The 23,243-nt window shown below is 41.3% G+C and overlaps 1 protein-coding gene across 1 annotated transcript; it reads right to left on the bottom strand.

Annotated features, from left to right (window-relative positions):
• Positions 1–376: 376 nt before the first annotated feature.
• Positions 377–22,272, bottom strand: NBPF10 (NBPF member 10). Its single transcript, XM_014836143.3, has 6 exons — positions 22,137–22,272; positions 20,169–20,271; positions 18,300–18,535; positions 14,815–14,866; positions 13,795–13,958; positions 377–600 (listed from the first exon to the last, which is right to left on the bottom strand). The coding sequence occupies exons 1-6, from the start codon at positions 22,270–22,272 to the stop codon at positions 377–379; spliced, it is 915 nt and encodes a 304-aa protein (XP_014691629.2).
• Positions 22,273–23,243: the final 971 nt, after the last annotated feature.

The raw sequence follows: 23,243 nt of genomic DNA, 5'->3' as shown, positions 1-23,243 counted from the left end.
GGCACACTCCGCTCGTGCTCTACGAATTTTGACGTAAAATCATTCCAGTCGCCGCGTTTCTCTCTTCTTGAACAGCTGCAGGTACGCGTGCTTTTGCCTCATGTTGTCTCCGTTTTCCCTTCCCCATTCTGATGTGTTTCTCATCTCCCCTGAATCCGGGCCGCGCCTCTGCATAGGGCTCCCGGGAGGTCTCGTCCTCAAATGCCCGGCTTCTCTCCCGCCTCTTCGCGTTTGCGTCTTTTGACCCCCAACCCCAACTCCCTGTCACCGACCGCAGCCGAGCCGAGTGGAGTGAGGGGAGCGCCGGCGGCGCAGGTGGTCGGGTGAAGGCGGAGCAAACTGGACGAGCCGCCCGTCACCGGAGCCCATCAGGCGTTCAGCTTCCCTTGGGCCCCACTCGGCCCAGGCCCGGGGGGTCGCGGCCCCAGGCGTCTCCGTAGTGCTGGCATCTGAGGCGGGTGTGGAGCAAGGCGGGGCGAGGCCGCTTGGCTGCCCTTCTGCCTCCGGAAGCACTCAACGCGCGGGTCTCAAAGGCGATCAACACGCTGCGCCGACTCCGCGTGTCGGGTTTTCCGAGGCTCTGGAGCCGGCACTGCTGTCCTGCAAGGGCGGGTGGCTCGGCCTGGCGTTGAATGAGTGTTAGCACTCTGTTGAGATAGCAAAGGCTCCCGTGTGTCTTCGTGGCACAACTGGCTGGTGCGTTAGACTGTTAACTGAATAGCTGGTGGTTCGCGACTACTTACAGTTGTAGCTTTTTGCAGTTTAGAAGTATTTACCCTGCAATCCTGTCACCTACAGGTAGGGAGAGGGAGAGACCTCGCTTGCGTTACCCTCCTGTCCTCTGTGTCTGTGCACCACAGGAGGATCCTGAGTGAGATAGTTTCAGATCTCAGATCCTCCCAGGAGAGCCATTGAAAACATACCTAGGTTTATGCTTCAGAATCAAGAAATGTATGAAAAAGCAGAAACATCGTAATTATCCTCTATCTTACTTTTGACAAGAGTTTCTCCCATTGTTTCTTTGTACCCTTTCCATATATTTTTAAAATTAATTTGGTTCTATGCTTTTAATATTACAAGTAGTGCTGTGATCATCATTCTTGTACATATACCTTTGACCGCTTATAGTAGTATTTCTCTGGGGTAGGGTCCTGGAAGAGCAATTGCTGTCATAGTGTTTACATGGTTTTGTATACAATTCCAATTTCTCTCGTTCATTGGCTTATTCACTGTAACTCTGTTATTTCAGTGACTGCCTTAGCATTTACAGCGCACATCTGCAACTTACCACAGTCTGCCTTCAAGTGATACCATACCTCTTCAGTTTTCTCCCCTGCTTGTTTTTAGGCTATTGTTGTCCTCCATTTTACTTAACATGTGTTATAAACCCTACGATCCATTGTTATTTTTGTTTAATCTGCTGCATGTATTTAAAGAGCTTTAGCTACTAAGAAAAAGTCATGTATTTTCCTATACAGATACTGTTTCTCTTGTCCTTCATCTCTTTGTGTACATCCAGATTTCCATCTGGTATCAGTGACCTTCTTGGAGGACTCCTTCAACATTTCTTGTAGTGTAGATCTACTGTTGATGAAGTTTTCAGCGTTTGTATGTCTGTAAATGTCATTATTCACCTTCATTTTTGAAAGACCTTTTTGGGAGAGGAGGCATAAAATTCCACATTTGATTTTTTTTCCCCTCAGTCATTTAAAGATAGTGCTGTACTGTCTTCTCACTTGCACTGCTTCTGATGAGAAATCTGATATAATTTTTATTTTTGTCTTCTGTATGTCCCAAGTCTTTTTACTCTGACTGCTTTGGAGATGTTTTCTTTTTCAACTGATTTGAGCAATTTGATTGTGATGTGACTAGGTGTGGTTTTCTTCATGTTTCTTGTGCTTGGGGTTCATTTGGCTCCTTGGATCAGTGGGTTTATAATTTTCACTAGGATTGGAAATTTTTCTGCCATTGGGTCTTCAAAAATGGTCTTCAAAAAATTCTCCCCCTGTCTTCTCAGGGACTCTAGTTACTCCTATATTAGGCGTTTTAAAGTTACCCTACCAGTCACTGATGCTATGTTCATTAAAAGAATTTTTTTTGATCATGAGTTTCATTTTGGATATTTTCAAAGTTCATGGCTTTTTGTTCCCTAATCTTTTTTTCTGTGATGTCCACTCTGCTGTTAATTCCATCTGGTGAGTTTATCATCTCAGACATTCCAGTTTTCATCTCTAAAGTTTGATTCTGGCCATTTGTATGTGTTCCATGTTTCTACTTAATTCTTTGGACATATGTAATAAGTCATAGGAACTGTCTTAAAATCCTGTGTGATGATTTTAACATCGTGTCAGTTCTGGTTCCGTTTTGATGGATTGCTTATTCTTCTCATTATAGGTCATGTTTTCCTGCCTCTTTACATGCCTGGCATTCTTTGATTGGATGCCAGACATTCAGAAGGTTTTCCTTCTTAGGTATCTGCTATTTTGATTTAAATCTTCTTGAGTTTCATTCTGGGGTACAGTTGAATGACTTATAAACTGTTTGATCCTTTTGGATCTTGCCTTTATGATTTTTTCAGGTGGTTCAGGAGCAGTGCTCATTCTAGGGCTGATTATTTCTTACTACTGAAGCTCTGAGGTTATGAATAGTTCCAGTCTGGCTGGTGGGAGCAGGAAAACACTGTTTCTTGCTCTGAGTACCAGGCCCTGTTCCATGATCTTTTCAGATGTTTCTTTCCCTGGCCTCAGGTAGTTTTCTTCACAAGCATGAGCTTGCTGATCAGTTCTCTGATGAATACTGAAGATGGAATCTCTACTTGCCCCCAGATTCTCTCTCTGCCTCAGCTCTCTCCTCACTGGATTTTTGTCCTGTGAACTCTCGTTGTTTCTCCTCAGACAGTCAGCTTCATCTCCTCAATGCAACCTCTTCATCTGCCTCAGATCCCTTCCTTGTGCCTAGCCTGGAAACAATTCTGCACCTGATGGTGTGAGCTGGAGTAACCATAGGACTCACCTTGTTTGTTCCCCACCTCTCAGAGGTTGCTATCCTTTATTGCCTGATTTCCAAGGTCTTGAAAAATATAATTTCATGCATATTATCGATTTCTTTTTTCGTTTTGTTTTCAGGTGAGAGGGTGAGCCTGGTTTCTGTTACTCCAACTTTGCTGGAATTTGAAGGCTTCTCTCTACATTTTCTTAGTTTGACTTCAGTAGGAGGTGGACCAATTTACATTCCAATGTGTTTTTTCAACTCAGTGAGAGACCCTTTTTCTTCATACTTTTGCCAGCACAACAAACTTTCTATACATCTATCTGATACTCTAACATTTTTCACTTTTCTCACATAGAGAACACTGATTCTGAGAGTATGAGCATATTTACTCAGAAGAATTGCTCCACAATACAATTACCAACCAAAAAGTTCAATTAAAGGACAAGATTTCTTTGAAGTTCCTAGAAAGTACTCCACTAGGGGTCTATAGGTAGAGCATTGCTTTAAAAAATCACTAGAGGGACATTCATTTCTAATTAGGGTATAAAAGTTTACGAGAGAGTGTCAATCCCTCCCTAACCTTGAGAACAATCTAGATAAGCTAAAAATCACCAGAATGCAAAGAAATTAAAATGAACTGAATTCCAGGAAGTGATAAGCCCATTCTAGGAAAGAAGAAACTATGACTGTTTTCATCTCTTATGAACTGGTGGAATTAGAAGAAGTCTGCAGTACATGAAAGTAAAGTAAAATCAGCCAAATCTTTAAGAAAATTTTAATGGTAACATGTTGGTTACTGTGATGGATTAGCATCCCAAGGAGCTCCAGTTACAGATCAAGTCAGTACCCATCCATCAACTTTTTCTTAGAGGCATTGTTACGGAATGAACTGTGTGGCCCCGCATCCCCCTCCCGCCCAACCCCTCCAATTCATGTGTTGAAACCCTAACTCCCAATACCTTAGAATATAGTACCTGTTCTTGGAGATAGGACCTTTAAAAGGTAATTAAGTTAAAATGAGGCTATTAGGTTGGGCTTTAATCCAATCTGACTGGTGTCCTTTGACAAATAGAAATGGCAAGCAATAGTGTATATTGGAGTATAAGAGGAAGCCATTTGGTGTAAACCTAATTCGGCCTGACTTTGTTTTTTCCAAAAGGGCCTGACCGTGGCCATTGAGTACGCGTTGTATATCTGCTTTAAACATTTACTATGGCAAGAACAAATGGCCTTAAGATAAAGGTGCAACTTCCCCCTACATTGGCATTTCCTTAAGGATAAGCATCTTTTCTTAGTCTAGGAACTGATTGCTGTGCTCACCTTTGACCACCCAGCTCACCTGTGACCACCCAGCTTGAGACAACAGACCTGCCACCCTGCTGTGTTCACCAAGACAGCAACCCACCTACTGTGTCCATCAATCGCTGTGCCGACAGAGCAGTCCCGCGACTATTGTAAAAGGACATTTCAGTCATATGTGATACATCCTCTTTGGGGGTATATAACCACTCTGTACACCCTACTTCTTTGGTGCCCTTTCTTCCTTTGGGAAGAAAGGCCCTGGGCCATGGTCCTCACATTTTAGCTCAGAATAAACTCTCCCAAATTTTCATTTATAGATTGGTTATGGATTATTTTCGTCAACACCTTATAAGAATAAGAGATTAGGACATATTGAAGGAGACACCAAGGATACTCCCTGCACAGAGAAAAGGCCAAATGAGGACACAGAGAAAAGGTTGCCATCTGCAAGTCAAGGAGAGAGGTCTCAGGAGAAACCAAACCTGCTGACACCTTGATCTCGGACTTCCAGCCCCCAGAACTGTGAGAAAATAAATTTCTTATTGTTTAAGCCACCCAGTCTGTGGTGTTTTGTTAGGCAGCCCTAGCAAACTAATACAGACATCAACAAATTCATGGTAGTACACTGACAGCTGAGGGCAGCGCAGGAGGTGTGTCAGAGAAAGAAAAGACAAGCCAAACTGAAAGTGACAAGCAAGCCTTTATTCACTTACTGCTACAGTACAAGCAAGAGGCTAAACAGAGTAGGTGTCAGCTCCTTTGGTGTTCCATTTTTCCCCATGGAACAGCACCAAGCAGGGGTCAGATGTATCAGTGCAGATGGGAGGATCATTTGACTGCCAAGGGAGCCCTGAACAAAAGGCTCCCAAGGGCTAGGGGGTAGGTGTAAGGGTTAGGAGTAGAAAAGTACTAACTACAGAGTCAGAGTAAAGAAAAGTATCTTTGAGGGCCCCTGATAAGATCATTTTCACAAAGGCACCTGAGCAGTGTCTCCACCGAACCTCTCCCTCCCACTTCTAGCCTCTGAGCTAGGAATGAGGATATTTATTGGAGCATGGCTGGCCCTAGTAGGGTGTAGGGTGGAGGGAGAGCCTTAGTCCTTAATTGCAACTACCTCCAGAGATCAATGAATGCACTGGCTGCTCACCAAGTCTGTGTTGGAGGGTAGCTTTCCCCCATGAGGCCTGCCTGGTAAAGCCTTATAATTGCCTATGGTTGTGAAGCTGGTTTCTTGAGGGTTACTGTAAATATTCAATAAGAACATGATTACTCTTCAACCTTGTTCCCAAACACAGACACAGATGAAAAGAAATCAATCTTGTTAATTTGCTGTTTTCTTGTTTAGCCTGAGGGGTGACTCAAGGGTCACAAGGACTTTTTAGCTTGTTTTGCATAAGAAAAAGAATGCCTTTAAGGAAGTCACAACCACCAGATAACCATCCTCCAGCTGCCACTGACACCCAGAAGTCTGGTTGCCCAAGGCCTTGTCTGGAGTGAAAGAAACACGGACTTCCCCTTTGTTTCTCTGAAACTCCTTCTCCCAAGCCCCTTAGCTCTGTAATCTTTCTAAATAGCAAAAAGCCATAAGAAAATATGTTCAACATCATTAATCACTATGAAAACACAAATTAAAATGGTGATGAGATACCATTACATACCCACCAGAATAGATAAATTTAAGACAAAGAATACTAAATTCTGACAAGATGTGGAGTAATTATACTGCTCATTGCTACCATTTTACAAAACTGACAGTTTTTAATTAAGTTCAACTTGCACCTACCCCATGACACAGCAATTCCAATACTTGTTGTATACTCCAGGGAAATGAATGTCCACAGACAGACTTGTACAGGAATATGTATACAGCCTTCTTCACAATAGCCCAAATTGGAAATAGCCTAATTTTCCATCAACTGTGATGTATTCACATACTGGAATAACACTTGTCAATAACACCCAAATTAATTACTGATACACGTAACAGTATGGATATATTTTAAAAACAGGAGAGAAAAAAAGCCAGATGCAAAAAAATGTACACTCCTTTTGTGAATTTCAAGAAGAGGCAACACTAATCTATTAGACATCAGAATAGAGATTAACCAAACCAGGGGAAGGGTGGGCATAGATTGCCTGGAAAGCAGCTCTAAAGACCTTCTTGGGATGATGGAAATTTTCTATAACGATCTGAGTTGTGGTTGTTTTGTCAAAATTTAATAACCTGTCTAGTTAAGATTTCTGCATTTTACTCTGAATTACTGTTAGCATACACATGGGGGATGGGGGATGGATATATACCTGTGTAGATTATGGCAAGGAGTGTAGATTTTATTTTAAACACACTAAGCTCATCCTCGTTTCTCCCTGAAGCCCCACTAATATTTTAAATATCTCAACCAGAAAAACAGCTATGAAGGCACCATTTCATTAGTGAAAGCTACAGACAAGGCTCATTGAGAGGATGCATTTCACATTTTGGAATAGTTTCTGCACACACTCAGATACGCGGCATGTCCAAGGTACCCAATGACCTGGCTCAATGCCAGTTTAATGTGGGTTTTCCTTCTCTTCTAACAGTAGTGCACTGGTGGTAAACTGGCTGCAGATAAGGGTTGCGGTCAGTGCCAGGATTAAGAGCAAACCAGAAGGCGGATCAGTGCCTGTGGAGATACGCCAGACACTGGGGGTTTGGATTGGAGCTGAGGTTACTTCAGCCACAACGCAGAGTGCTAAACTTGCTGGCAGATGCTGCGTTTCCTTTAATATTTTTGACATAAAAATATTTTGTTTCTTTGTTCTTGGACAACTTGCTTTCTGACAGAATGCAGTAGGAAGCACACATACATATGTGCTGTTCTTTCCAAAAATGTCTAGTTTACCAGAATGTAGGATATCAAACAAGATAACTAGCCTGTCTTCTTCAAAAATGTAATGCCATCAGAAACTACAAAAACAAAGAAATCAGGAGAGAGTTCCAGGTACTAAGGACTAAAGTGCAATTTAGGAACTTTAATTGAAACGTGGAGAAATATCAGTATCACAATACACACTCTTAATCCTTAATCTCTCTCTCGTATATATATGATATAGATGCATTTAACATATGATATATATACATACGGTTTTTAAATAATGGGAAAATTTATATCTGGAGCAAATATTGGATAATATTATTGAATTAATGTTAATGTCCTTAGATTTGATAATTGTATTATGATTATATAGGATAATGACCTTAATATCAGGAAATACGTACTGAAATATTTAGGGGTGAAGTGGGCTTTTTGTCTGCATTTGCTAAAGCAATATGAACATGTATGGGTGTGTGTAGACAGAGAAAAGGAGCAAATAAATGTTAATTGATGAATTGAAATGGACAGAATAGAGGTGTTCATTGTATTGTTCTTTTAACTTTTCTGTGGGCTTGAAATTTCTCAAAGTAAGTGATTGTCGGGGGAAATGATTGTAAAATCAGAGGATGATGAAGAGCTAGCTGAGTCCTGGACTAAAAATTGGCTATGAGTGTCCCCCTTGCAGGAGGGTATGACAGTCCTCAATAAAACCCACTAGCACAAAAACATTTGTTACTAGCCTGCTGTACAAACCCATCTAAAGGATCCCTTCCTACCACCCAGGACTTGTCCTTCTTACCTGAATCAGCCATCTAGCCTGGAAACCTGGTAAGTTGGAAGCTACTTTATAAGTTTCAAAGCTTCTGAATAGGATGTCCTGCTTTTATATTTGATTGCAAAAGACAAGTCAATGGGTACAAGAACTTATTTTCAGGAAAAAAAAAAAAAGTCCAAATGAGACTGGAGTTATTTTAAACCTACCAGTTCCACCCAGGCATATTATCTCTCACTGTGGATCCTAAACAGAGACCTCTAGGGTGGAACTTTTGCTAGACCTGTATAGGAAGTAGAGGAGTGAACCCCAAACTCCCAGGATCCTTCTCTGGCAGAGATTCTATCATTGTTTCCTTGGATCTCCCATAGGTGGACATGTATGAGACTACTGTTCTGCTTACAGACGCCTAACTGTTGGGGCAGAATTTTTTGCTTAAGTTATCTTGGTTCCTAGAGTGTGACACATGATGTAGTTTTTCTATGTAATAACATTTAATTTTGGAATGAAGTGATGCACCCCCAACCTGGGCGCTATCACTCTTGGGGTATAAATGTAGTGGCCATATTATGTTTGAGTTTCCTGCTTTTAGCTGGACAATGAAAGCTTTATAATTTTGATTTGTACCAAAAAATGATAGGCAACAGAATGTATACAAAGTAAACTCTATTTTCAGAGATTTCTAAACCTCTTTCTTCAAGGAAGATGGATATGTGCTGAAGAGCTGATGAATAGTCTGCAGCAACATTACGCTGACTTATTCTTGACCCAAGTCCTTGCCTTTTTCTTCCAGCTGCTGCTGACTCCAGTGATCCACAGGATTGGGCGGGGGGGAAGGGATGGGGCCTCTCAAGATCCGAGAATCTAAGTATTGGGGTCCCTTAGGTAGTATCACATTTGCAGGCTGATGGGCTATGATTTCTGCCATCAAACTATCCGTTTGGAGAACAAATCTAGACCAGCTGTGAAATCTGATTCTCAGAGATGGAGCCCTCTTGCTTTGAGATTTAGACTTTCATTGGTTTCGTTGTTTTAGTTTTTCTCATCAATTGGGCAACTGTTGGTGTCTAAGCTTTGTTGAAATTAGACAAGAACTTTTCATAATTCTAGAAATAGTTGTTACCTGAAACAGAAAGAAAAAACTAAACTAAATGAGAATTTCCTATCAGGTTCTGCTGATACCTGACTGAGCCTGGAGTGAGAGCTAAGTGAGCAAAGAGGCTACATAGAACCTGAATGAAGCTAAGTGGATAAATTCTGGTGGTAATCTACAGTCTGGAAAGAGATAGTCATACTAGCAGATTAGAGGGTGTCCACACCATCTACCTTGTGGTGTGGACAATAGGGCCCCACCACCTCATAATGCTGATAGTCCTACTCAAAGTTGCTGCAGGTAGGTTAGCCAGATCCCTACCACCTCCTCCTCAGTATCAGTTTGCCCTCCATTCTACTCTTCTGGAGAAAAATGAAGGCGTTTCACACCTCCCGGTAGAGATGTGCTTAGCTTCAAACATGCACATTCAGAAACAGTCTGATCTAGGAAAAAGGATATTTTGCATGGAAATCTCACACCTAAATCCATGTCCTATTCCTTTTAAATGGGAAGGATGCCAAAGGAAGAGCCCTAGAATGTGAAAACCATCAAGGTCCTCAGACACCATCTGTGACATTGTGATGTGTAGTAAAAACTATATATTTGGGGGCCAGCCCCATGGCCCAGTGGTTAGGTTCGCACACTCCGCTTTGGTGGCCCAGGGTTTTGCCAGTTCAGATCCTGGAAGTGGACCTAGCACAGCTCATCAGGCCATGCTGAGGTGGCGTCCCACATAGCAGATCCAGACAGACCTACAACTAGAATATACAACTGTGTACTGGGGGGCTTTGGGGAGAAGAAGAAGAAAAAAATATATATCGATATATATATTTGGTCTTCATCCAGTTTCTGGCACAGAGCTCCTAAAACCCTTGGAATTTCCTAAGTTGATAAAATGTCTTTTGTTATGTCAATGAGGTGACTTTTGGAAAACACCTAAAGATGGGAGCTAGTTGCCAGGAGAGCCAAACATGTGATTAGAGGATTGGAACTTCCAGTCCCAAGCCCTGACCTCCAGGGAGGGGAGAGAGGCTGGACTCTGAGTTCAATCCCCAATGGCCAATGATTTAATCAATCATGCTTGTATAATAAAGCTTCCATAAAAACCCAAAATGATGGGGTTCAGAGAGCTTCCAGGCTGATGAACATGTGCAGGTGCTGGGAGAGTGGTGTGCTCTGAGAGAGCATGGAAGCTTCATGTCCTTTACCCGTGCCCTGCTCTACGCATTTCTTCTGTCTGACTGTTCTTGAGTTGTATCCTTTTATAATAAACTGGTAATCTAGTAAGTAAAGTATTTCTCTGAGTTCTGTGAGCCGCTCTAGCAAATTAATCAAACCCAAGGAAGGGGTCTTAGGAACCTCTGATTTATAACCAGTTTGTCAGAAGTACAGGTAACAACTTGGGACTCATGACTGGCCTCTGAAGTGGTGGGAGCAGTGGTGAGGGTGCAGTCTTGTAGGACTGAGCCCTTAACCAGTAGAATCTGATGCCATCTCTGGGTAGATAGTGTCAGAATTGAGTTGAACTGTAGGACACCTAGCTGGTATTACAAGAATTGCTTGTTGGTGTGGGAAATGCCCTCCCCTCTAGTATTGGCACCAGAACCTATTTACTATCCTAGTACAGTTCTATATTTGGCCATGAGGAAACAGTGGTGTCAAGAAGCTAAGTACTAGTTAAAGCCACGTGACCTGTAAATGAAAAACCTGGGACTAGAATCCAGGCCTCAAGCCTTTTTACTACATCACAGAGTTGAAAAAAGGGAGAGGAAAGGCTCCAACCTGGAGGAAGCCAACAGGCTCTGGAGGCTGTTGGGTACCGTGGCTGGGGCAGGAATAAGACTTTACAGAAAGTCTCGTAAATGTTCTTCTAAAGAGATTAGGAAGAGAGAAAGGAATCATCAGAAAGAGAAAAAAGGAAATGAGCAAATAAAGAGCAAAGAGTTAAACCTTGGTCTGATTCATTTATACCCTGCGGAGACCAACCTGCTGTACAGTTAATTCCACATCACATTTCCACTTAGGGACATTTCTAGGAATATTTCCAATAGATCAACTAACAGAGTTCCTGAGTAAAAATTGAAAGAGTACTAATTTCTCATTCCTAGGTGTTTCCCATCACCTAATTCTTTCCAAATTGCTTCTTACAGAAAGATTTTTTTCAGTATTTCACTCCTGTGTAGAGAAGGCAAGTATAAATATAAAATCTCTTCCTTAAGATTTTAGATTTTGTTGCTGTTGTATTCTCTTGAGGAGAGTAAGATCTAAAAGTTCTTGAAGGTATCACAGATTTGGCATAAAGATTATTTTAAAAGCTAAAACATTTGTAATCTTATTTGCCCTTCCCTTGTTTGACTAAAGCAGAGCCTCCCAAAAATACAGGTGCCATGAACTTCCCTTCAAAGGGAGTTTCCTGCGAATTCAGCTGCTGTGGAGACAGACTGTCCATTACCAATAACATCAAAAAGCCTAATAAAATTTTCCATACTTTTCCACTGAAGCCCTAAACCTGACCCCCTTTGTTAAGTTGGTGTATAAACCTTAATCTCTGGGTTTTCAGGAAGTTATTCTTTACTCTCTGAGTAAGCAACTCCCACTTGCATGTGTAAATAAACTTTGTCATTTCTCCTCTTTATTATCAGTTAATTCAAAGACCCTGGATCATTCAAACATAAGTGGATAGAGGAAAAGTTTTCCCTCTGACACTCTCTTTTGGAAGTTTGCTTAATGAAGAGGCTAATCACAAGGGAAATTTTTCAAATTGCGATTCTGAACCATTAGTGGGTTGTGAAATCAATATGGTGGACTGTATACTACAGGTTTATTTGAAGAATCAGAAAGGAAAACACTAGGTAGGACCCATTACATGTAAGGCCTTTTTTTTTTTTTTTTTTTAACATAACACCAGGTCACAGGGAATTGTATGTTTCTTACTGTGTCTTGTGGTCAAAAAAGTTGGAGAAAGTCTACCCTACATAGACAGGTTATGGGTCCAATCCATCCATCTACCTCTTTTTCTATTCTTTTTTTCCCCATGCTATACAAACAAGATGGTTGAGAGAAGAATGCAAATTACATCAATGGCTGGTATTCAGCCTTTCCTATGAAGAAGCCACACATTTGGGATACTTCTATATTGGTGACCCAAGATCTTAGTAGATTGATGGTGCTTCTCATCTCTAGCCATATATTTGAACCACTTGGGAGCTTTTAAAAGCTACTAATGCCCCAAACACATGTGAAACCATTTAAATCAGAATCTCTAGATGTGGAGTCCAGGCATTTGCGTCCGGCAAAACTTTATCAGTTCTTATAATACGACAGCATATTTTAAAGCTACTTAGTAAACCTGCCCCATTTCCCATGGTTCTTTTTGTTTCTCTCTAGCTCTCCCACCATGGGCTTCTTTCCCATTGGACCTACAGATTTTAATCTGACTTCTTACAGTCTCAGGTAAATTATTCTTTCTCAATTGGACTTCCAAGCAAAGATTTCCTTCTGTTTATCTACTTGGGCCTTTATAAAGTTTGCCTCTGAATTCCCTTTTCCCCTCAAGCTGATTCATCACAAAGGCCCCCTCAAGTCAAGCAGCTTGGCTTTTATATGCCTGCACCTGTGTCAATCATGTGTAAAGGCTTTACAAGTAGGGTCATTGGGTGCTGTGGGATTGACAAAAACTCCCAGTTCCTTCCAGCTCTCTGAGCCATCAGGCAAAGTGGTTCCATGAGTCTGAGGGCAGTCCTATTCAGGAGGGTCCTTGAAAGCAAAAGCAACATAAGCATAAGAAGGTAAAAAGAATCTCAGATGATCTTTCTTCACTGACACCTAACAGATCTCATACAGGGATGTCTACTGAGGTGGGCATTGCATTCAGCAAGAACTCAGTAAATATTAAGTCTAGAGTATGGGGGATAGGCTTAAGATATTTTGCAGGTTTGTAAATATTTTTGCCAATCTGAAGGTATTTTGGTTTGCTTTGATATTTTGGCTAGTTTCAGGGGGAGGGGCATGCTTTGGAAAGGAGCATGCTAGTGCCATTGCTTGTAGATTTAACCTTTTCCCTAGTAGATATGCTGGCTGTTGGTTTAGGTTAGATTACAGCACTGAGACTAAACCCACAAACATTTTTTTAAAAACCCAAAACTTTGGTCCTACACAAAATATGGAAACCCTGGCCGTTTACTCAAGGGTTGCCAAGATCAGAGCCTTGTCTTTAGGAAAACCCCCTCATGTTCTGGTACCAAAATGGAAGCTTATGTGGAGGCAAGCCACCTGAGGGGAGATGGAGACTGGACCTTGAACAGAGGAACCATGATAACTGCAAGACTGCCCATATTCTTGGACAGCTAGAAAAGCTTAAGGGACACTGTTTAGGAACTGTAATTAGCAAGAACATTTCAGGAAAGCTAAGATGCTTCATCTTAAAGAAGGAGGCCTATTACATAGATTCTGTGCATATGCTGAAGTGGTGGCAGAGAGTCTGCCATGATCCCTTCACCATCTCCACTCTGGCTTTCCTGGAGTTGACCAGCTTGCATACGCCAGTGTGGGCCAGAGTGACTGAGTAAATTACCTGACCCACCAGGGATCTGTACTTGAAACTTGGTCCCACAACTGTGTCCAGTCTAATCACTTTTTCAAGTTTAATCTTTAGGGCCTACCTGCAGAGATGATGTCACTCAGCCTAGACAGAAGTGGTGAGCATGTAGAAGCTACTGGAGCTTTATTCTCCAGTTTTCTGGTTGTTGGAGTTTTATTCTCTTTGCAATGGGAGTACTCACTGGCTATGTGCACAGCAGAACTGGGTTCTTGTGCACCAGACTGTAAGGCATTGCTGCTGGGAGGCTGCTGGGAGTCATGGTGACTGGAGTGAGTCAAGTACCGTTCATCTAGTGAGTCCTCCGGGACTTCACTCACTTCTTCCTCCTGAAGGCCCCTGCTGAGCCTGGGGGCGGGGAGCAGGGAGATTTCAGGTAGGCAAAACAGGAGATTAAACTAAGGCAATCTGGAACCACAGCTTCACAGTTGGTCCTGATCTGAAGCTCATTGAAGAGGCTCCAGAAACCAAAGGGGCCATAATATCAGAGAGAAAATATGACAATCCACTTCTGACTGGGGTTATAGTGTGTCTAGAGTTGGGGTAGAAGAGAGAGCAGCAGCTGCTCAGTCTACTGACCTCATAACATGTGGATGAGGACGTAGACTGGATTACTCCTCTAAAATATGCCTATGACACTCAGGATACACAGGATATAATACTGGCTTAAAAATGCTGTGGACAAATTTTATTTAATATTATATGAAGTAGTCCATTGAATACTGGCTCCTGAAACAATGTAACCTCTTAGGGCTCTTGCAGCTTTTAGACCTCTCTCTCTAGATATTTGATATGGGTTGAATTTGTTTTTCAAGATAACTTTCTGGCTATGATACATCTGCCAACATACCTCAGGACAACTGTGCAGAAACCAGATAGGCATCTTGCTTTGGTTTTTAACTACACAGGTCTATAGACTATAGAAACTAGGGATCTCTGGCTAGTTTACCTTTAGGTCAGACTGACTGTATTTAACTGAACTTGAAGAATTACTAGGAAATGGTAACCAATACAAGAACAACAAAGAGAACAGACCACATTGTTTAAAAGGATGCATCATTGTATGATGAATGAATGAAATAGGTACAATCAGCAGTTTCTGTTTTTTCTTCAGTCTGGGAACTTTGGCCTCTTGATCTCTCCTTCTGGAATCCTCTCTAGATTTCACCATTCCATTATCGGCCCTTTCATCATTCAGAGTTACCTGGGTGCCAGGGGTTCCTGTCCATCTTCATCCTTCTTATCATTACGATTTTCTGTGAACCAAAAATAGAAAGAGCTAGTCAGAAATTGAGCAGGTCTCATTTCACAAGTTACAAATATGACAGCCTGTATGATTGGAGACAATACTCTACATGTTTGCTCAGCGTGCTCTGGGAGAATTATTCCAGGAGGGCTCAGGTCATGTCTTTAGAGAAGTAGCCTGGCGGGCTTTTCTGAGTAATGCTGGACAGTATGTTCTTGGTATGGTGACTCATCACCATGATGTCTGCTACTGAGTAAAGGCAAAAAGTTTAAAATTTCTTTTGTTCCCCAGTCTGCAGGGTACTTGCCCAGCTGCCTTCCGGACCTCTCCAACTATCACCTTCACTTTTGCCTCAAGGCTGGTTACTAGACCATCGTTGTGTGTCCCATTACTGTTCTCACATAGAACTCACTGCAGTCTCTGAGGAGCAAAAACTTCAGGAGAAACCACCTCTTTATAACCAAATGACTGGACAAAGGGACCTCTGCATGCCAGAGAATGTGAAAAGAATCTTCCCTCCCTTTTCATTTCTTTTTGTTTCTTTTCTCTCCTGACTCCACCCAGAGACCAGCCCAGTTGCAGAAATGTAATGTCAAGAGGTGGCTGAGCAGAGACCAAAACCACGAAGGAAAATCTAGCTCTCTGGTCAAAGGAACCAGGAAAAAGGACTTCTTGTCTGAAAAATGTGAAGAGTGTCCCCCTTTTTTTTCTTTCTGAATTTTCTTGCCTCCTTGCTCTTAAAGGAGTTCTGGTCATGTGGAACTGCAACACAGTGTGAAAGGATAAATCTCTGAGAGAACTCAATCTTTCTGAATGGAGGAATTTGGATTAGGGATTCTTGGAAATTGGAAAGTATGGAAGAAATACCAGAGAGGGAGAGGGTGGAAAATTGTCTCTAAACTGACAGACGTCCCAGGGCTCATCCCCAAACTGAACAGGCGTGGAACAGATCCAAGGATTCATGGCAAAGGATTTGAGAACTGAATTACCATATAGACCCACGTAGCCCAGACTAAACCTGAGTGATATACTTGCTGGACTAACCCAAACAACACATCAAAGGCATTGAACACTGAACTCACGTTGAAACTGGTGCTCACAGAAGGTGAGAGGAGTTGCAGCTTGAACCTAATGGGATTGATTGCCTGCTAAAAACATAATTTCCAGAGGATTTTATAACCATCTCCATAGATAAAAAGCATTTGACAAAATTCAACATCTATTCAGAATAAAAGTCTCAGCAAATAAGATGTAAAAAGAAACTTCCTCAAGTTAAGTTGGAAACATTTCTTGGTCAGACCATGCCTACTTATGTTTGCATTAGGAGGCATAACTTCTTCTGTTGTCAGCAGTCACTATCATAAAACAAAAAACAGAAGGTTTGTCCATTCAATTATGAATAAATTTTAAAAAAGGAACTTTCTCAACCTGATGAAAGGCACTCTGATCATTAATTAGAAAGATCAATATTATTAAGAATGCCAATTATCTTCAAACTTCTAACAGATTCAAAGCAATGCTACTCAACATCCCTGCAGTGGTTTTTTTTTTTTTTTTTACAGATAATGACAAGCAGATTGTAAACTTTATATGGAAAGACAAAGGACCTTGTTTTAGGTCAAGAGTTCTTAGATATAACTACAAAAGTGTGACCCATGAGTTGGACTTCCTCAAATCTAAGAAATCGTGCTCTCTGAAAGAAACTGTTAAGAAAGTGAAAAGATAAGCCACCGAGTGAGAGAAAATATTTGCAAATCAAATATCTGATAAAGACTTGTATCCAGAAAATATAAAGAACTCTCAAGACTCAATAAACAGACAGCTCAACTTTAAAAAGGATAAAATGTTTGAACACTCACTTCGCCAAAGATATATGTAGTGTCAATAGGCCCATGGAAGTGTCCTCAAAATTATTACTCATTAGGGAAATTCAAATTAAACCACAGTGATATACTACCACACATCTATTAAAATTTCTAAAAAGACAAAATCAACAGAGCAACCACCTGAAAGTATAGAGAGCTGGCATTGGGGAGCAATTGGAACTCTCATCCATTGCAAGTGGGAATGTGAAATAGTATAGCCACATTGGAAAACAGTTTGGCAGTTTCTCATAAGTTAAACATACACTTACCATATAACCCAGCAATCCCACTCCTAGATACGTACCCAAGTGAAGTGAAAATGGATTTTCACACAAAAACCTGTATGTGATTCTTTATAGCTATTATTCATAATTGCCCCAAACTGGAAATGATCCAAATGTCCTTCAGTGGGTGAACGGATAACAAAATTGGTACATCCCTGTAATGGAATAGTACTCAGCAATAAAAAAGACAAACTACTGATATATTCTGGAGATGGAAACTCTATAGGGACAGAAAAAAGACCCAGTGGTGGCCAGGGACTGAGGTTGGGGAAAACAGTTGACTACAAAGAGGCACAAGGGAACTTTTAGGGGTGATGGAACTGTCTTATGTCTTGTTTGTGGTGGTACTTACATTACTGTATACATCAAAACTCAAAACTGACACCACAATGGGCCATTTTATTATACATCAATTATCCTTAAAAAACAAAAGTGATTCCAATGGCTGCTGCCTCCTGCTCCAAAAGTCTGTGATGAAGGAGGCAGTTGTAATAATGTTACCTCCAGCCCTGTGTATTTCTCCATGTACTCACCCCAGCCAGTCCTGACATTGTCATGGTCCCCAGAATGTGAGGTGAAAAGCAAGTGCAGAGAAGCACCTGATAGTTGGCTTTTTTTTTAATTGTAATCCAAGTGCCTGATATTAAACTTTTGATTGCTGAGGGATCCACTTCAGAGACGGCTATCTCAAATAAACACATTGCCAGCTACAAACTAGATAAAGAGGCAGGCTACCCTGCCCCTGAAGTTTCCTTTGTTCCACAGATAACTGGTGTTTGACCGCTTGATTTTCCTTCCTTCACTTTAACTCCCTCTCTTATATTTTAAATTTACCAATAAAAAGTGAACCCACAAAACCCTACGCACCTCACCCTTAACCCTAATAACAGCAGAACCCCAGGCCCATGCTTTCTCTCTACCTATGACCTTGCTGTGTGGCCCTGGGAGTGCCATGTACCCTCCAGGATTTGTGAATAATACATCTTGTCTTTTCCTAAGTTCCCCGAGGGTTGCTGCTGAAGTGCATCTTGCAATCATAAGAACCACAAGGGCCAGTCCAGCCACAACGTTAGCTCCAAAAGGGGAAATGTCTGTGGGGGCTTGCCTCAGGCCCAGGTGAGTGCCCCCAGGTATTTCTAGCTGATAGCATCTCTATTGGAAGGCAGAGACTGGCACAAAACAGCAAGACATCTGGCTAAAAGGTCACTGTGAGAATCGTGGAGGCATGGACTCTTAAGTGAAGATTGGATCTTGGGAGGAGCTAAGGGTCTTCAGAGCCTGTAAGCCAACTTACCAGTGGTGAGTTTACTGGCAAGGTTCTCTGCCAGCTGGCTTCCTTGGGCCAGTTGCTCACAGAATCTCTGTCGCTGGGAGGAGGCAATGCCAGTGCTTCTGAGGAGGCCCTCAAAAGTCTTGACTGTGTTCTTTGCGTGCTGGGTGAAAAGATAACAGATACCTTTTCCTTCCTGTATCTTCTGTCGTAAGTGGGTCAGTTCTTGAGCCTGAGCCTGAATTAGGGGATCATATTTCCTAAGGTGGGAAAGAAAAGTAAAATGTAAACATGAGAGTAGTGAATGATGGGTTATGGGAGTATCAGCAGAGACACCTCTTAGAATGCCCCTAAGGAATTCCCCAAGTTGAATCCTTGCATAAGTTGTGTGACTTGCCTGTGGCAGAGGGAATGAGGAAACAGCATTGGATTTGTTTGTTTCTTATTAATTTTGCTTTAAAAAGATGCCCCTTCATTTCCTCACTTCAGCCCACATCCCATTTCCATGTAGTATACATCATCAAGCATTATGCAGAAAGTTGCAAAAGATACAGAAGTGTTGGATAGGTACATCTGGTGTTAATTGAAAGGATGAAAAGAAAAATCAATGAAAGAGTCAAGAAGGATAACATTCTTTTAAATGACATGAAGATAAGCCATAATCAGTATAGAGGCACTTAAGAATAAATAAAGTTCTGAGTAACAACTCCATCACTCTATGCAGAATTTCAGTTTTCTAATTATTGTACAAATATTTCTCATGCTTCCAATCTGGAATGTGAGCTCTGTAAGGCTAGAGATAATGCCACATATCATCCCACTTACAGTACCCGATAGAGTGTACACATACAAGTAGGCATTCAGTTAATACTTACAACCACATAATCCTAAAGCTGGACTAGATATTTATAGTCATCTACCCCATCTGATACCTTAATTTCTTCCCTATTGTCCTACTAAGCTATATTCTATAGAGTGCCTTTCAAATTCTTTTCCACAGAGTTCCTATAAAGTGTCAGAAGAAGTCAAGGCATATACTAGGGAGAAACAGGGGCTCCAGACCCATGCCTCCTTCCATCAAGTATCTCTTCTTTAGTGGATTTTACACTTTTGAGCTTCTTAGATTTCATTTCAACAAAAGGTTAAAAGACATCTTGAATGCTACAATCTACCCTATATTTGAAACCCTCTAAGAATGGATAGTACTGGTCCTCAGCAAATTAATAATTCATTTTTTAGACAGCAGCTGCTCAATTATCTATCTACCCGATGGCCCTACCAGTTAATACGCCACATAGTATGATATTTAGAAAAAAAATCAAAGTTGGGGAGGAGAACAATTTTTATCACGAAAGGGCACTTTGGAAAGCTTGGAAAATATCTGTTGCAGTAGAAGATGTTGGGTCCATTAATAACAACCACCACACCTATAAAAAATAAGAGCAAGTATAATAATTACAGCAAATATTTGTGGAGAGCTGCCTATGTGTCAGAGATGGTTCTAACCACTTGTAATCATGCATTTAATCTTCATAACCCTCTGAGGTAGATACTGTTGGTATTTTCATTTTACAGATGAGGTAGCAATGTAACTGAGATGCAGAAAAGTTAAGTAAATTTGCCCAAGGTCACACAGCTAGAAGCCACATGGCTCGTATTCCAATCCAGGTATCTGTCTCCATTTTATTGATATATTATTTAAGGGAGAAGCCCAGAGACCCATCTAGTCCATCATCCAGTTCCCTCAGCCCACCAGTTGTCTCTGCTTAGTTCTGTGCCTGCCATGTACATTTCTGCCCTTCTCTTTGCAAAAATTTGCTCTTTATTCTACCAGCCTGGGCTGTCCCAATTCAAACAGTAATTCACCCACTTTCCCACATGGGTACTCCTTACCCAAACCTTGCAGTTGGTCTCATATTCTCTGTCAGCTCCCCCTCCTCAAACTGCACTTCCTCCTCCAACACGGACTCAATGATGTCTTTGTACTCTTCACACTCTGAGAAAGCAGAGATGCCTGGATCAGTGCTACTGGACATGTCGCTATGATCACTGCCTGCAAGGGACGAAGCAGGGCCCATCCCAAGGACAAATGTAACCCCATTACCAGGCTCTAACACTGGGATTTCCACATTTTATTTCTCATTCTGCCAACTACATGGCATTTGATTACTCCTCGTTTTAGAGATGAGAAAAGACAAGCTCATATGCAGATAAAATAACTTGCTAAAGATGATTCAACTGGAAAGAGGCAAAGTCAGAATTCCCATCGCTTAATGTGTGTCTCCAAATCTTGGGCCACTTTCACCAAGCCTTGCAGCATCTTAAGTGAAACACATAATGTGTAAAAATGTATATGAAGGGAACAAAGTCTGAAAGACATACTAAGAGGTGCTGTGTTAGGTCAGAGGGAGAACTAATACACAGTGTTTGCCATGGCACTGTTCTAGTAGATTTTCAAGAATTAGCATCATGTAATCATCATCACTACCTGAAGAGGTAGACACTATTCTTATTACCATTACAGATGAGGAAACTGAGGCACAGAGAAGATAAAGAACTCAGATTTGAAGTCAGGAATTCTGGCCCCAGGGTACCTGCTCTTAATCACTACACTGTATTATCTCTACACTAAGATCTTGGGTGAGATCCTTCTTCTCTAGCCTCAAAAAATTTGTTCTACAATTGTATTATGATTATAATTAATGATATAAAAAAACCCTTATATTCCCACACCCCAAAGCTCATGTTTTCACTTTTTAATATGTAGGCTTTAATTTTTACTTTTTGTCAATGTCAGTAAGTTGTATAGCAAATTGCATCCCCCCTTTGATTTACTGGAAAACAACTGTAGACATTTGAAAGCAAACTCAACTTCACTGTCAGCCAGAATTCTCCTCTAATGGGGCTGGCCCCGCAGCGTAGTGGTTAAGTTCACGCGCTCTGCTTTGGCGACCCAGGGTTTCGCCAGTTCAAATCCTGGGGAGGGACATGGCACTACTCATCAGGCCATGCTGAGGTGGCATTCAGTCACTACAGCTCCACCCCTCCCCTTGATTATGAACAGGTTTGAGATTGTCCAGTTGACTTCCAAATGTGAAAGCTGACCACGTAGAGGGATGGGCCAGCCCCTACACTGACCTGGCCTGCTACTGGCCAGGTCATTCTCATTTCAGCTATGTCTCAAAGCCTAGATCCTGGACCTTTGCTTGCTGTCTGCGAAGTTCATATTCAAGGAGAGAGAGAAAAGGTGTTATAGAGTCTCCGATTTTCCTGGAAAAACCCTCAATCTCACCAGAGTGTGAGGAGTGGCTTCTTTAAACTTACGTGGAAAAAAAATCTTGCTCCAGGCATCAGGACTTTCTTCTGTGTCTGCTATTGATGTTCTCATCTGCAGATATCTGTGGTTCGATTGGGAACAGACAGTTCTGAGCTCCTTTAAGGCAGATAGGGTGTACTATTACTCTTTTCACCCCTAGTGCAGCTAGCGCTGTGCTTTGTAAATGGGTTCTCAGTAAATTTTCAACTGAATCCTGAGATACTTAAGCCAACAATGATATTATATGTTTGTAGAATCTGACACATGTTCCTGAGAGAGAAAAGACAGTTAATGCCTGAAACAACATTTTAGCCTCTAGTCTTCCCTATACTCTCACTGCAAACTTCACTTCTTTGTGCCTCAGTGTTTCCACCCTCTGCAAATTGAGGGTAAAATACCCAATTCCACCTTTCTAGGAGTATAGTCAGAATGAGATTTATTTTGATGAAGGAGAGAGAAGAATAAAGTCTGGAGAGTGTTTAGTTTTTCAGAAGGAAGATGGACAATTATCTATCACTTCGGTGACTGTACTGCATAGGGCTTACTGTATTTCTGCAGCCGGTTGGCCAGGGAGTAAGCAGTAGCTTTGGATGTAAGGAATTTCTCTGTGAGATCTCGGAAGTTCTGTTTGCTTTCTTCCAGCTGGGAGCGCAAGTACTGATTGGTTTCTAGGATGCTCATTTCTGTTCTTGGACTAGAGGAAGAGGTGAGAGATACTGCCATGCTGAGGCTTGTGGTGGAAGAAGTAAAACCAGAACCTGAGGAGGAGAAACCCAAATAAATAAAAAATTAAAAACAAGTGAATGGATTGTGGTAATAGTTGCACTGCCTGGTAAATTACTAAAGGGAAATCATTGAACTATACAATTATAATGGGTGAGTTTTATAGTACATAAATTATACCTCAATAAAGTTTCTTTAAGTGAAAAAAAATGGATTCAAACAGGTCTAAAGAATGCAGATGTAGTTCATAACTTACTTTTGGGCTAAGTTTTATCAGCATTCCACAATTCCAAGAATCCTTAACCACAAAAATAAGGCCCAAGATGCCAAAGCTCAGATCTGAAGGCACTTCCTGTAGCTCAGGCTCTGAGAAGAGTGCCAGAGGGAGGATCCAGTGTGCCAGGTAACTGTCTGGAGTCACAATAACAGAATTGGAAGTAGGGGGTGTCATGGAATCTTAGGAGCCTCACTTTCCAGTTGTCTAGGCCATGCTGATGCACCAGGCCACCTAGTCTCTTCTGAAGGTCACCACTGATGGAGACCACCCCGCAGCTGCCACTCTTAATATTTGTGTATCCTTGTGTTGACACCACAGACCTATCTCTTTCTAAAATTTAAGCATATTTTTCATTGTTTATTCCTGTAAATCCATAGAAAACATCATGGAATCAATATCTTCCCAAATTCTTTCATTGTCTTAAGGACTATCATGAAGTCACTTTTTCTTCATGAAAAATTTAAAACTTTCAGATGGTCTTGGTATTCTTCTTTTGTTCTCTGTTTTTTACACAACTTTTTAATATTATAAGAAAAAAAATCCTGAGTATAATACTCTACTCAGTGTGAATAATTACTTTATAAGAAGGATTTCTATCTTGACTGTGTCAATTTTCTTCTTGCTGCAACCCAATGTTATGTGGGCTTCTTTT

Source organism: Equus asinus, chromosome 25 (genome assembly GCF_041296235.1).
Source record: "Equus asinus isolate D_3611 breed Donkey chromosome 25, EquAss-T2T_v2, whole genome shotgun sequence".
NCBI lineage: Eukaryota > Metazoa > Chordata > Mammalia > Perissodactyla > Equidae > Equus > Equus asinus.
The sequence above is the reverse complement of the archived record's forward strand: the minus strand, read 5'-3'. Positions and strand labels throughout refer to the sequence as shown.

Excerpts from the sequence above, each read along its gene's own strand:
- NBPF10 (XM_014836143.3), bottom strand. The coding sequence starts at position 22,272 with ATGAGCATCCTAGAAACCAATCAGTACTTGCGCTCCCAGCTGGAAGAA. Across the intron at positions 18,536-20,168 it reads AGACCAACTGCAAGGTTTGG|GAAATATGATCCCCTAATTC; the intron begins GTAAGGAGTACC and ends TTCCCACCTTAG. Across the intron at positions 13,959-14,814 it reads CAGGAACCCCTGGCACCCAG|GCTCAGCAGGGGCCTTCAGG; the intron begins GTAACTCTGAAT and ends CCCCGCCCCCAG.